Source organism: Orycteropus afer, unplaced genomic scaffold (genome assembly GCF_000298275.1).
Source record: "Orycteropus afer afer isolate SDZICR_OR568_19922 unplaced genomic scaffold, OryAfe1.0 scaffold00093, whole genome shotgun sequence".
Classification (NCBI taxonomy): Eukaryota; Metazoa; Chordata; class Mammalia; order Tubulidentata; family Orycteropodidae; genus Orycteropus; species Orycteropus afer.
The window spans coordinates 5416202-5429226 of NW_006921680.1; the positions used below are offsets into that span (position 1 = coordinate 5416202).

The following is a 13025-nucleotide window of genomic DNA, read 5'->3' on the forward strand; positions in this document are numbered from 1 at the left end:
CTTAGCTGAAAGCAAAGAATATCGGGAATATTTTTACCTGTGTTTTATTAACCATGCAAAGGCATTCAACTGTGTGGATCATAACAAATTATGGATAACATTGCAAAGAACACTGAATTGTGCTCATTAGGAGCTTGTATATAGACCAAGATGTCATCATTCAAACAGAACAAGGGAATGAATACTGAATAGTTTAAAATCAGGAAAGGTGTGTGTCAGGGTTGTATCCTTTCATACTTATTCAATCTGTATGCTGAGCAAGTAATCTGAAAAACTGAACTATATGAAGAGAAACACAGCATTAGTATTCGAGTAAGACTCATTAACAACCTGTGATATGCAGATGACACAACTTTGCTTGCTGAAAGTGAAGAGGATTTGAAGAACTTGCTGATGAAAATCAAAGACTACAGTCTTCAGTTTGCATCACACTTCAACATAAATAAAAATCCTTACAACTGGACCAGTAAGCAACATCATGATAAATGGAGAGAAGACTGAAGTTCTCAAAGATTTCATTTTACTTGGATCCACAATCAGCACTCACAGAAATAGTACTCAAGTAATTAGGCATCTTACTGCACTAGGCAAGTCTACTGCAAAAGACCTCTTTAAAGTATTGAAGAGCAAAGATGTTACTTTGAAGACTAAGGTGTGCCTAAACCAAACCATGATACTTTCAATTGCCTCATATGTATGTGAAAGCTGGACAATGAATAAGAAAGTCCAAAGAAGAATTGATAGATACCTTTGAATTGTGGTGCTGGAGTTCTGAAAATACTGCAGAGTGCCAGAAGAATAAACAAATCTATCCTGGAAGAATTGTAGCCAGCATGCTCCTTAGAAGTGAGAATGCCCAGACTTCATCTCACCTACTTTGGTCATATAGTCAGAAGAGACCAGTCCTATAGAAGGACATCATGCTTGGTGAAATAGATGGTCTGAGAAAAAGGGGAAGACCCTCAACAAGATGGATTGACACAGTGGGGGCAAATGGGCTCAAGTACAGCAAGGATTGTGAGGATGGTGCAGCATTCAGCAATGTTTCATTCTGTTGTGTATAGGGTCACAGTTAGTCGATTGACTCAATAGTGTCTAACGTCAACAGCAATATACACTGTTCTTTGAACGGTTGCTTGGTAGACCTCGGCTGGCTTCCTCTCTTTTGAAATTGGCATTTTCTGTGTTACCCAGTGAAGAAATGTCACTCTCTTTGCCTTTTACACTGGTTTTAGGACACCTTACCATAATTCCAAATTTGTATATTGAAGGAAGATAAATTTTATTCACCAAACTTGAAAATATAGAATAATTAGTAACACCCTGTGATAACTATTGTGTGAGAAACAGAATCTCTCAGATTTTTGGTAGGAGTATACACAATTTAAGCCTTCATTTTATAGAAACAAAAGCACTAGTATTTATAGTAATGAATACTGCAATCAACCCAAATGTTCATCAATTCAAGAATAAGTGAAAAACATAGTATATACACACTGTGGAAAATGGTATATCTCAAAAAAAAAAGAAACAAACAAACAAACAAACAAATTTTAGGTATTGATTAGGAAAAAATTCCCATGATGTTTTTCTTAAGTTAAAGACAAAAACTAAAAACCCAACCAAAGAAAAACAAGACTGTATGTGCATTGAATGTTTTAGGATATATCCCAACTTGTTATCATAGGTAACCTCAAGGAGCAAGAAGAATTAGATGGATGGGGGAAAGTAAGATAATTATTTTATTTTTATCTTTTATGAAGGTGTGATCCAAATCGGTGGTAATAGAAATTAAACAAAAAAGACAATTGGAAGACATAATACAGAAATGGAGTGGATAGAATCTGCCATCAATTTGGATGTGGGTGAAAAATAAATGAAGTCAAGGATGTCTCAATGATCTTTAGCTGGAGTGACTGGGGAACAGGACCACCATTCATAGAAACAGTGATATCATGAGAAAGAGAAGTGAATTGTTTTTACTGTTTCCAAAGAAGCGATAATGAGTTCAGAGTATGGAGCAAAATTATGTTGCTTCTTGTTTTAAATCATATTGTTCCTAAAAGAAAGCTTATCTTTTTCTTAAAACTTCAAAAAATACTATAGAAGATGGGTGAATTATACCTAAATAAAACTGTTTTAAATTTTTCTGCATTATAGTTGCATTTCACATGAGTTACAGAACTGCAAGAGCCAGGCTGTTGTGTTTATTCTACCTAATCCATGCATATTACTCCAAAACAAAAGAATACATCTTTTTGAATTGGAAAAAGGAAAGGCGTTTTAAATTACTTCTAACATGTGAAGAAAATGAGCTTTCTTTATTTTATAGACTATAAAATATGAACTGTGTAATTTTTATTATGTTTCTTTTGTGTTGATTTAATATGGCTTATTTATCTTACTACCAGAGCTCTAGTAGTGTAGTGCCTAAGACACTTGACTGCTAACCAGAAGGCTGGCAGTTCAAACCCACCAGCCACTCCTTGGAAGGAAGATCAGGCAATCTACTTCCATAGTGATACTGCCTTGGAAACCCAAGGAGGGGTCGCTATGAGTCGTGTCTGACTCGATGGCAAATAACAACAGCATTCATCTTGCAGGCACATTTATAACTCAATGCCTATGAAATTAATAACAGAGTATATTATTGCTAAAAATAGTCTATAGAGGCAGCCTTAAGAGAGTTTTAGCTCTAGAAATTGCTGTGCACTCTTATTCCATACAAAGCAGCATTAGAAATTTAACTCCATTGAGAACATATTTTGTGCAAATACTGTCAAAATGCTGGGTGAATTTACTTCTGTTTAATTATATCATATTTTGTGTTAGGGGCCAAAACAGACAGGTATAATCTCTCCATATTAGCTCTTTTGCATAGATAAATGAGTCAACAGTGTCACCTGAATAAATCATTTTAATTTTCTCGTTCAGTTATATAGAAAGTCAACTGTTCTTGCACACCTTTGTTATCCATTCTTCAGTGATTGTATTTTTACTTCAGACACTACTCCTACGTTATCCTTTCTCAGTTGAATAATGAGGGTCTTTTCAGAGGCAATGTTTTTCATATTACAGTTGTTATCACTCATCTGAGTTAAAACATAAAAGTCCTAGAGCTGCCATGTTCTATTTTGAGCCTGAAGAATTTCATGAATTTCAAAAGCTTAGATCATCAGGTGATTATGGTATTGTGTGAAATCACAAGATTTATGATTTATTACATTGACTTGTTCTTATTGTTTGAGTTAAGCTCCAGATGGTCTGCTATTGGAGGAAATAGACTAGTGAAAATAAATTTAATATTTTGTATATTTCTTTTTTTCCAGAAAATAAGTAGTGCTGGAACCAGTAATGCAGATGTCCCTTCGGCTGATCCCGGAATGTACCAGTTGGACATTACATTAAGAAGGGGTCAAAGTTTAGCTGCCCGAGATAGAGGAGGTAAGAATAACCTCACCCAGAACTTTTGTTCTTCTTTGGTTGCTTAACTTAAATAAATTAACATAATATTATAGTTTTTAGAAGAGTAGGTTCAAAGATAGGGTTTGAAATATGACTTGACTTCTCAGAACATAGAGGAAGAGGTTTTGATACCTGAAGTTCTAAAACCCTGAAAAATTCCCAGCCTAGGCTGCAAGATCCTACCAAACTACTAACAAATGTGACTCTGCATTACATGTAACAGCGACACAGTGGCCCAGTAGATGGTGCATATATTTGAAGTCAACTTTTGGTAGGCCCCAACTTCTTCTGTTGCACAGGTTTATTCATTTGAATCTGCTGAAATTGCAGGACCCAGGACTAGTATCTCAATAAAACTTTGGAGATTGCCTATAAATGATCTTCTGAGACTTGTTTGGAGCTTGTGATAGCCTCATGATGGATTAAATTTAGGTCTTTATACTTTATTTGAAAGATGAGACCAGGCAAATATGCTTCAGTACCTAGATTCCAAATCCAAAGGCAATCAATCTCCTAATGAACTAGACTAGGCCACATAGAAGATTCCTTAAAACTAGGTTACAAGCAGGAGTGGGTATAAATCCTATACAGACTGTATAACATCCTTCGCACATTTTTAAAAACCAATTACACTGGACCTGGGGTCCTTGAGGGCCCCCATTCCAAGGGAAATGGATTTGGGGTGTAATTCCTCCTCGTAGGTAGAAGGAGAGCCTGTCAACCTATCCTAAATCATTCTCAGATAGGCTGGGGTCGTTCAGACTGTGATTCTGTTTTTCTCCTCTTGGGCTATTTGACATCCATATGTAAGAAAGTGGAAGAAATCAGAATAGGGCTGCAGTTTGTAATTTCTGCCTCCTATCCCTGTAGTGATACCACCTCGAAAACCCAAGGAGGGGTCACCATGAGTCGGACCCGACTCAGTGTCAGTGAGTTTGGTTTTTTTTTAAATCTCCATAAGGATAAAGTGAAGAAAATAATTTAATATGGCAGTGGGGTTTTTTAAGAGTAGAAACTGTATAAATATTAGATGCAATTTTTGAATAAAAACTAGTAAATATCATAACATTCCTAATGAATTAAGATGTGATTAAAAATGTTATAATTTTAATTCACAGGGAAAATTTTCCAAATTATCCATCTGGTTTAGTAGCTGAGGACAAATATTTATTAATTTGAGCTGCCTATGTCAAAAGAAGTTATAATCAGATTAGATAAACAACTGATATTTTGCTAAATTTATATATTTTTGCTATATTTTAATATTTGCTATTATTTTGCTATAATTGTTTGATTTTTTTTTCAGTTTTAAAGTGGTCTTAATTATATTACATCAGTTAATCCAAAAGATAATTGGATCAGGAGATGTAAATTTTACAGCTAGATATGCCCCTACAATATGAAAATACATATATACAAGATTATTTATTGCAGCATTATTCATAATTATAAAATATTGGAAACATTCTAAAAGTACATAAATAGGAGAGTTATTGACTGAACTATGGTACACCTGGTATGTAGCATACCAAAGACTGCCAGAAGAATGAACAAACATGTCTGGAAGAAATACAGCCAGAATTCTCCTTAGACATGAGGAGAGCTAGACTTAGTCTCCACATACTTTGGCCAAGTCATCAGGAGAGACTAGTTCCTGGAGAAGGACATCATGCTTGGCAAAGCAGAGGGTCAGCAAAAAAGAGGAAGACCTTCAATGAGATGAATTGATGCAATGACTGTTACAGTGGGCTGAAGCATAGCAACAGTTGTGAGGATGATACAGGACCAGGCAATGTTTTGTTTTGTTGTGTGTAGGGTCACTAAGAGTTAGAACCAACTCAAAGTCAAAGAACAGCAACAACAAAATGGTACATGTCACAATGGAAGAGTATACAGCTGTGAAAAGGAATGAGCATGCTGTCTATGAACTGATCTGGAAAGACTGCAGATATATTAAATGAGAAAAAGAAAAGTATTAAAGAGTAGCTATAATATGCTCCCTTTCATATAAGAAAGAGGGAACTTTTAAAATTATGCTTTATATGCTCTTTTGTACAAAAAGAATTGGCCAGTGAAAGCCTTATGAATAATAGTGAAACACTGTCTGATATATTACAAAAAGAAATAGAGAGAGGAAAATCAGGAACTAATAAGGTTTGATAACACACAGGATGTAAGAAAGGACAGGTGGGCAGAGTGAGGAAGTGAACTTTCTCTGAGTAAAACTTTTTATATAGTTCTAACTCTTAGAACCTTGGTGATATTTCAGCTCCCCCAAAAATCAATCAGTAGGTGGGAGAAACCCAAAATAGAATATAACTATAACTACACTTCAGAGATATTGGGGGGGGGGGAGTAGCTAATCTAAGGACCAATGGAAAATAGCATTTGGACTATATACAGTAAAGCTAAGAAAAAAAGAAACTACACATAAATATTACACCCTATTTACAGTATGATCACTAAGTCTGAAACAACAATAGGAGCAAATAAGTAAATATATTATCAATATTAAGCACAGAATCTTAGAACACAAAAAAAGACAACAGTGGGACAATTAGTAAAACTATAATAATGTCTATAGATGTCTAGGATGCTCTGGTGGCATAGTGCCTAAGGCATTTGACTCCTAACCAGAAGGCTAGCAGTTCAAACCCACCAACCACTTCTCAGAAGGAAGAGTGGGCAATCTACTTCCGTAGTGATACAGCCTTGGAAACCCAAAGAGGGGTCACTATGAGTCAGATCTGACTCAACGGCAGTGATTGTTTTTTTCCTTTTAGTATGTTGTTGTTGTTGTTGTTGTTGTTTGCCGTCAAGTCGACCCCGACTCATAGCGACCCCTCCTTGGGTTTCCGAGGCAGTATCACTATGGAAGTAGGATTGCCCAACCTTCCTTCCGAGGAGTGGCTGGTGGGTTTGAACCGCCAGCCTTCTGGTGAGCAGTCAAGTGCCTTAGGCACTATGCTACCAGAGCTCCTCCTTTTAGTATAGATTAGTTAATAATATTATATCAATAAATTTCCTTGTTTCTATCATTTTACTATGGTTAAATAAGATGTTAATATTATAAAAAGCTGAATGAAGGATATACAGGAACGCAGGTATTTGTATAACTATTTAATGAATCTAAAATTACTTCAAAATAAAAGTTTTAAAATTAATTAATCTGTAAGTCAAAAAATGTTTAGTCCTGCCAGTTTAAATCAGCCATGTATCTTTGTATATCAAGCCGCTTCCCCACCTTCAGCCTGTTTCTTCATTTGCAAAATGAAGAAAATATTTGTTTAGCTGCTAAATGCTTTTTCTAGTTGTAGCATTCTATTCCAAAGAATCAGTGCAAACCTGAAGAGCAAGTGTCAACTGTGACCTTACTGTAGAGATAGACTGAAAACTTGGAAATCTAAGTAATGTAACTCCTTAGTGCCTGAGTCTGGGTTAGAACTCAGTTCTTGAGATGAAAAAAAAAAAAAAAATGAAGTTGTTGAAAGTTACTCTTTTCTTAAGTGCTGGATGTCATCATAAGGGTCGGAGGAAGACTTATTAACAACCTGCAATATGCATACAACACAACCTTGCTTGCTGAATGGGAAGACAACTTGAAGCACTTACTGGTGAAGATCAAAGACTAAAGCCTTCGTACGGGTTATACCTCAACATAATTTAATTCACAAAGTTTATGAAATGAATATGAAAATCTTCACCACTGAACCAATAAGCAACAGTATGATACATGGAGAAAAGATTGAATTTGTCAAGGGTTTCATTTTACTTGGATCCACATTCAACACCCATGGAAGCAGCAATCAAGCAATCAGACATTGTATTGCACTGTGCAAATCTGCTGCACATGACCTCTTTGAAGTGTTAAGAAGCAAAGATGTCACTTCGAAGACTAAGGTGCACCTAACCCAAGCCATCTGGTAATGTAGTGCCTAAGGCACTTGACTGCTAACCAGAAGGCTGGTGGTTCAAACCCACCAGCCACTCCTTGGAAAGAAGGTTGGGCCATCTACCTTCATAGTGATGCCACCTTGGAAACCCAAGGAGAGGTCACTATGAGTCCGATCCGACTAGAAGGCAGTGAGTTTGATTTGGTTTTTGGATGACTGCCATAGCAAACTACTGTAAACTTTGTGAATTAAAACAACTGAAATTTATTCTCTCACAGTTCCAGAGATCAGAAGTCCCAAATCAAGTTTCTTGCAGGACCACATTCCCCAGAAAAGTTTAGTGGAGAATCTTTTCTTGCTTATTCCAGCATCTGATAGCTCTAGGCTTTCCTTGGCTTCGGGCTATATAATGTCAATCTTTGCCTCTGTCTTTAGATGGCCTCTATGTTTCTGTCTCCAATCTTTCCTTTGTCTTTTAAGGACACCACTCATTGGATTTAGGGCACATCTTAAATCTAGGGTGTTCTAATCTCAAGATCCTTAGTTTAATAATATTTGCAAAGACCCTATTTTCAAATAAGATCACATTCACAGATACTAGGGGTTTTACATATCTTTCAGGGCGACAAAATTCAACCCATTATAATGAGGACAATTTTTCCTTTTCAAATATTAGGAATAAGTTTAAATAATCAAAATGTGATCCCTGTGAACTTGTTCATTGTGATTCTATTTATAAGAGAGTTAGAAATCCCTGTATGTGGTGAGTTAGAGAATCGCAGTCACTCTACTCTGAAACTGCCAAAGTCCCTCTGAGTCTGCTGTGTAAATGCTAAACAAGTTTCCAAGTGTTCTGAGTATGTTTTCAGGTTGGAGTAGGAATTATTGAAATCTAGGGGAAGAAGAAGGACTTAAAAGGTTAATCGCAGCTCAGTTCCATTTTTCCCAGTTTAGTAAAATCTCACTCATGAGAATTTGTTCCAGATAGAAGGCAGCAAAAACTAAGGATTGAATTGGAGAACATTTTTTAAATAGATTCCATTTGGTAAAACTGAAACATTCTGTATTCTAAATGTAAACAAAGCCCTTTTTTCAAATTAGAGGGCCTGCCAGCAATTTTGTCATTACAATGTAATTTGTGAAAACTCTTACAAAAAGAGTTATTCTCTGAGTGGGTTAGGCATAGTAATTTTTCTAGTATGTATTACGTGTCAGGCAAGATGCTTGGCATTTACATACATTTCCTCTAATCATACCCTGTTTGCAGGTACTATTACTATACCAAGATTGGTAGTAAGAGCAGCTGGCAGCCCAGCACATGCACTCATGTTTGGGGTTCAGGTTCTCCTTCTGTTTTGGCCATTGGAGATTTCCTTTATGGTAGGATGGGCATCCATCCAGTTTGCCTCAGTCAGTTATGGTTTTAGACCCATAAATAGGGTTCCCTTTCACTATTTGGGAGCCATAACATGTGCTTCCAGAACAGTCTTAATCCCACTAAAGTTCTTCAGAAAATTAAGCATTTTATTATAAATGTTCTTTTTTTTTCCCCCTCAGATGGAGAAAGCAGTTTGTATCACCAGGAAAAATTTGTCTCTGAGCAGATTTGAAATATTTTTCTTTTGACAACCCTTCCTTTAGATTTATACAGCCTTTAAAGAGCTATTTTATTAAGAAAAAATACTTGTCTTCTGTAGTTTTATGCCAAGATCATTAACTGAATGTTGCTAGTTGATCACTTTTCGCATTTCTTACAGAAGGTGGCCATCAAGTGTAGGTTTGTTTTATCCAGTCCATACACAATCATTTACATACATGTTAATGTTATTACTTTAACCAGTTTCCTGCTGTCTAGAAAATTAACAACCATAACAAGAACAAGAACAAAAATCCATAGTGATTCAGTTTTAATGATCAATGATAGTTATTTTATGTAATTTAAGATAAGATAGATGCATAGATAGAAGGATAGATAGATAGATAGATTATCTATCTGGGGTAAAGTATGTTGCTGCTAACCAAAAGGTTGGAAGTTCAAACTCACCAGCAGCTCCATGAAAGAAAGACAAGGCAGACTTGCTTTCGAAAAGATTTACACCCTTGGAAACACAATAGACATTGCTTTGAGTCGGAATCAACTCAATCAATAGCAGTGAGTTTCATTGGTTTTTTTTTTTTTTTTTGGATACCTATGTATCATATATATGAAGTATATATATTCAGTTACTTCTTTCCTGTTTTATTTTTGTTAATGAAAAATACATCACTAATTCACACATAAAAATTCCCTTTTGCCTGTCAAAATAGCTATACTATTACTATGCCTAAAAAATTTCTACCTACATATTTTATAAATGACTCCTAGATTGCACCACTGTCCCAGAAAGCTTCCCATACTGTTCTTAAAACTTTACCTATTCTGAGACCAGAAGCAAAGGTTTGAGTGGCTCTTCTCCAGGCTTTGTAGCACCATACGTGTGGAGGTATCCCTTTCTTCAAGATTCCCAAGGTTTTCAGGAGGTGACATACTCTACCAAATATAAATCTGGGGCTCCTAAAGTCTTAGGGCAGGTATGAGTTACAGAGCAATTCCCTAAGAAGACTGTGAAGATGATGTTTCCACAGATGAAATGCGGTCATATCACACCTAATTAAATAATCGTTACTTTTAAGTGTATCATTTCTTGCATTATTATGGTTACAGATTTATATTGTTCAATTATATTTAGGTAGAAAGAAAGACTAATTCTTATTGAAACTTTTCATATAACTGCATTATCATGAAAAGTAAAAGATCCAGGAAATATCTGATGCTGTTCTCAGTGGTTTGTAGGGAAGGCCAATCAGTATATTTCTTATCTCCCTCAGAAACTATACAGACTTTACCAATGGTGTTCTCTTGACATAACATTTAATTATTTATAGATCAATGAGATTGAATAAGTATAATTTAATTTAAGATCTGTTAACAAAGGACGATTTTAAGCTTAACCCATTTTAAAATTGCATTTTCTGAATGATATTTAAAAGAGATGTTGTCTTTAAATTCACCTGAGGGTCATTAGCTTGTATTCGTGATTTTCAATATTAAGACTTCCTTCTTGGTATTAACATAAAGGAAATTTTAATATGTTCTGCTTATATAGAAAAATATTCTGAAGAATTTAGTCACACATTCCCTAAAATTCCAAGCATAGCAAGATTGTAAGGATGGCACAGGACCAGGTAATGTTTCCTTCTGTTGTGTGTAGGGTCACTATGAGTCAGAATCAACTCAATAGCACCTAAACAACAACAACAAAATGCCCTAAAATTGGTTTATATCAAGTATACAAAATTATTCTTTACATAAGTTTTGAAAGATCAATTAGTATAATACACCAATCAAGAATAGATTCACATTTTTGGTACAGCAGTTTGATGTAGCCAGTAATCAGAGAGGTTATGGTTATAGCTCTACTGATTATAGATTATATTAAGAGAGGATATTCGTTCTAATTGGAACTAATTTAATGTCCCAAATTTGAAGTTAGAGACCAAAAAGAATAAGAGGGCTTTATCATGTATTTATCTTAAAATGAAACATTAAAAACAATGCCAACATCATTCTTAAAAAAAAAAAAAAAACACTAAAATTAAATATCTCTCCTTAGTTTCACAAAGACTTATTTCTTTCTTTTCTTTTTTTTTTTTTTTTTGCTGATCTTGAGTTCATCAGTTTATTTTCATGAAGGCATCCAATCCACCTTTGGACAAAAATAGTTCTAGAAATCTTTATTTTTAAGCCTCCTGAAACTGTCTCCCAGATATTTGCTCATGGTAGCAATCTCAGTTTACATTTGAAATCTCAAGAATCAAGCATCTTTTCCACCAAGGTCTGAGACTGAGATAAACTCTGACTTGTAGTTCATAGTAGAGGAGAAAACAAAGCTCACCACCTATTGATGAAAGAACTGAATGGTTCTGGTTAATTTATTACAGAAACCAATTTTAACGGTTGAAAAACTATAATTCATTCTCTAGAAGAGAATATTTGAGCTAAGAATCTAAGTAGTTGCATCCTAAAACACATCACCATTACCAGAAAGTTAACTAGAAAGGAGTTATTCCTAAAGCTAGGAAGTCACCTTTGAATGGCACCCTTCCTCCAAAGTTAATAAAATAGCACTAGTTAAATTCCTACCCTACCATGAAGGTAAGGAGTTAGTGCTATAGGGGCAGTTCAAGGACAAGCAGAGCCAGATGTTTAGCAACTTGATCGTTAATGAGCCACCACAAAACTCAGGTTCACATGCAGCTTGCTGTAATTCAGATGCCCAAGAAAAATCAAAGTGGAAAGGAAAAAAAAAAAAACAACAACACCTTGATTGCTAAACATCTTGAAGAGAGGAGACTCTCCTATTGGAAGTAATCAAGTAAGCAAATGGACATATCTGTAATTTAGGTGATGATTACCCTTAGGGGGAAAAATGTATAATGGACAGTAAAGCACTGACAAGTTTTCAAAGGCTTACAATCAATACTGTACAGCGTATGCCAAAATCATCTCTAATTGATAATTATCTTTTCAAACTAGAAATAAAATCTTCCTACAAATAAATTTGATGACAACCATTGTATCACCTCTTGCATATGAATACTTCTGCTCACCATGTATTAACATCAAAGGAATAACACTTTACCTTTATAGAATTGACCTTAGATGGTTGAGCTTTTCTTTTCACTTTGTAAATTTTCCATAACCCAAAAAAGCAGTTTTCCATGCTCACCATTCCTCTTAGATTCAACCAAACATCAAATTTAAAAGACTATCTGAGGCCACATTTGACACCAGTCTATTCAATAGGATATAGGAAAAGAACCTATATGCCTAGTTATAAGAATGCACTTAGGGATTCCAGTAAGATGGTGGACTAGGCAGAAAGACTGCACAGACCCTCTTCAACAAAGAAAAGGGAACCAATTAACACAGATACAGAAGATAATCCTGAACACCTGAGCCTTGAAGGGAAGGATATAGAAGTGGACTAAACACCAACTAGCAGAAGAATTTGCATGAAAACACCAGAAAAGGAGATATACGGATCTGTGGTCTGGCAACAATCCTGATGGCACAGACAGCTTGGATATTGCCAAGTGGTGGTAAGAACTAAGAATTAACCTAAAAGCTGGCCCTACTAGCCAGGGACTGCATGGAGGGCTGCTCTGGTGGTTGGGGAATAAAAGGAGAAGCAGCGAAGAGGAAGGCGGGCTGAGCTGTGGACATTTGTCTGTCCAGAGGGTGCAGCCATTTTGAATGTTTACAAGCTTGACCATTTTGGATATTTAAAGTGACATCATTCTCCCAGATTCCAGGAACTTAAAAACAGGCTTCACTTGCCAGGAACCCCAAGGACATTCCAGATCAGATGACTGGAAAGGTGCTACATTCCCCTTGTTACTCTTGTACCACACACTCTCTTGGTGACCAGAGGTATGGCCATCCCTCACTCCCACCCACTTTCTGGGCCAGCAGGTATTCCATCCCAGTCTGTGTGCTCAGATGGAGCCTGGGTGCCCTGCCCCACCCTGCCCTGACTTTTTTTTTCTTTATTCTATTTTTTAGTTTGTTTGTTTTAAAAATACTATTATTATTATTATTTTTTTTTTACTTTTGTCCTTTTTACT

At 35.7% G+C, this 13025-nt stretch overlaps 1 protein-coding gene across 1 annotated transcript in view; it reads left to right on the forward strand.

Moving 5' to 3' along the window:
* The window catches only part of MCTP1 (multiple C2 and transmembrane domain containing 1), an 894856-nt gene that overhangs the window by 431933 nt on the left and 449898 nt on the right, over nucleotides 1–13025 (forward strand). Inside the window, exon 2 of the mRNA XM_042781174.1 lies at nucleotides 3330–3444. Within this exon, the coding sequence (XP_042637108.1) occupies nucleotides 3330–3444 (115 nt within the window). The remainder of the gene's footprint in view (nucleotides 1–3329; nucleotides 3445–13025) is intronic.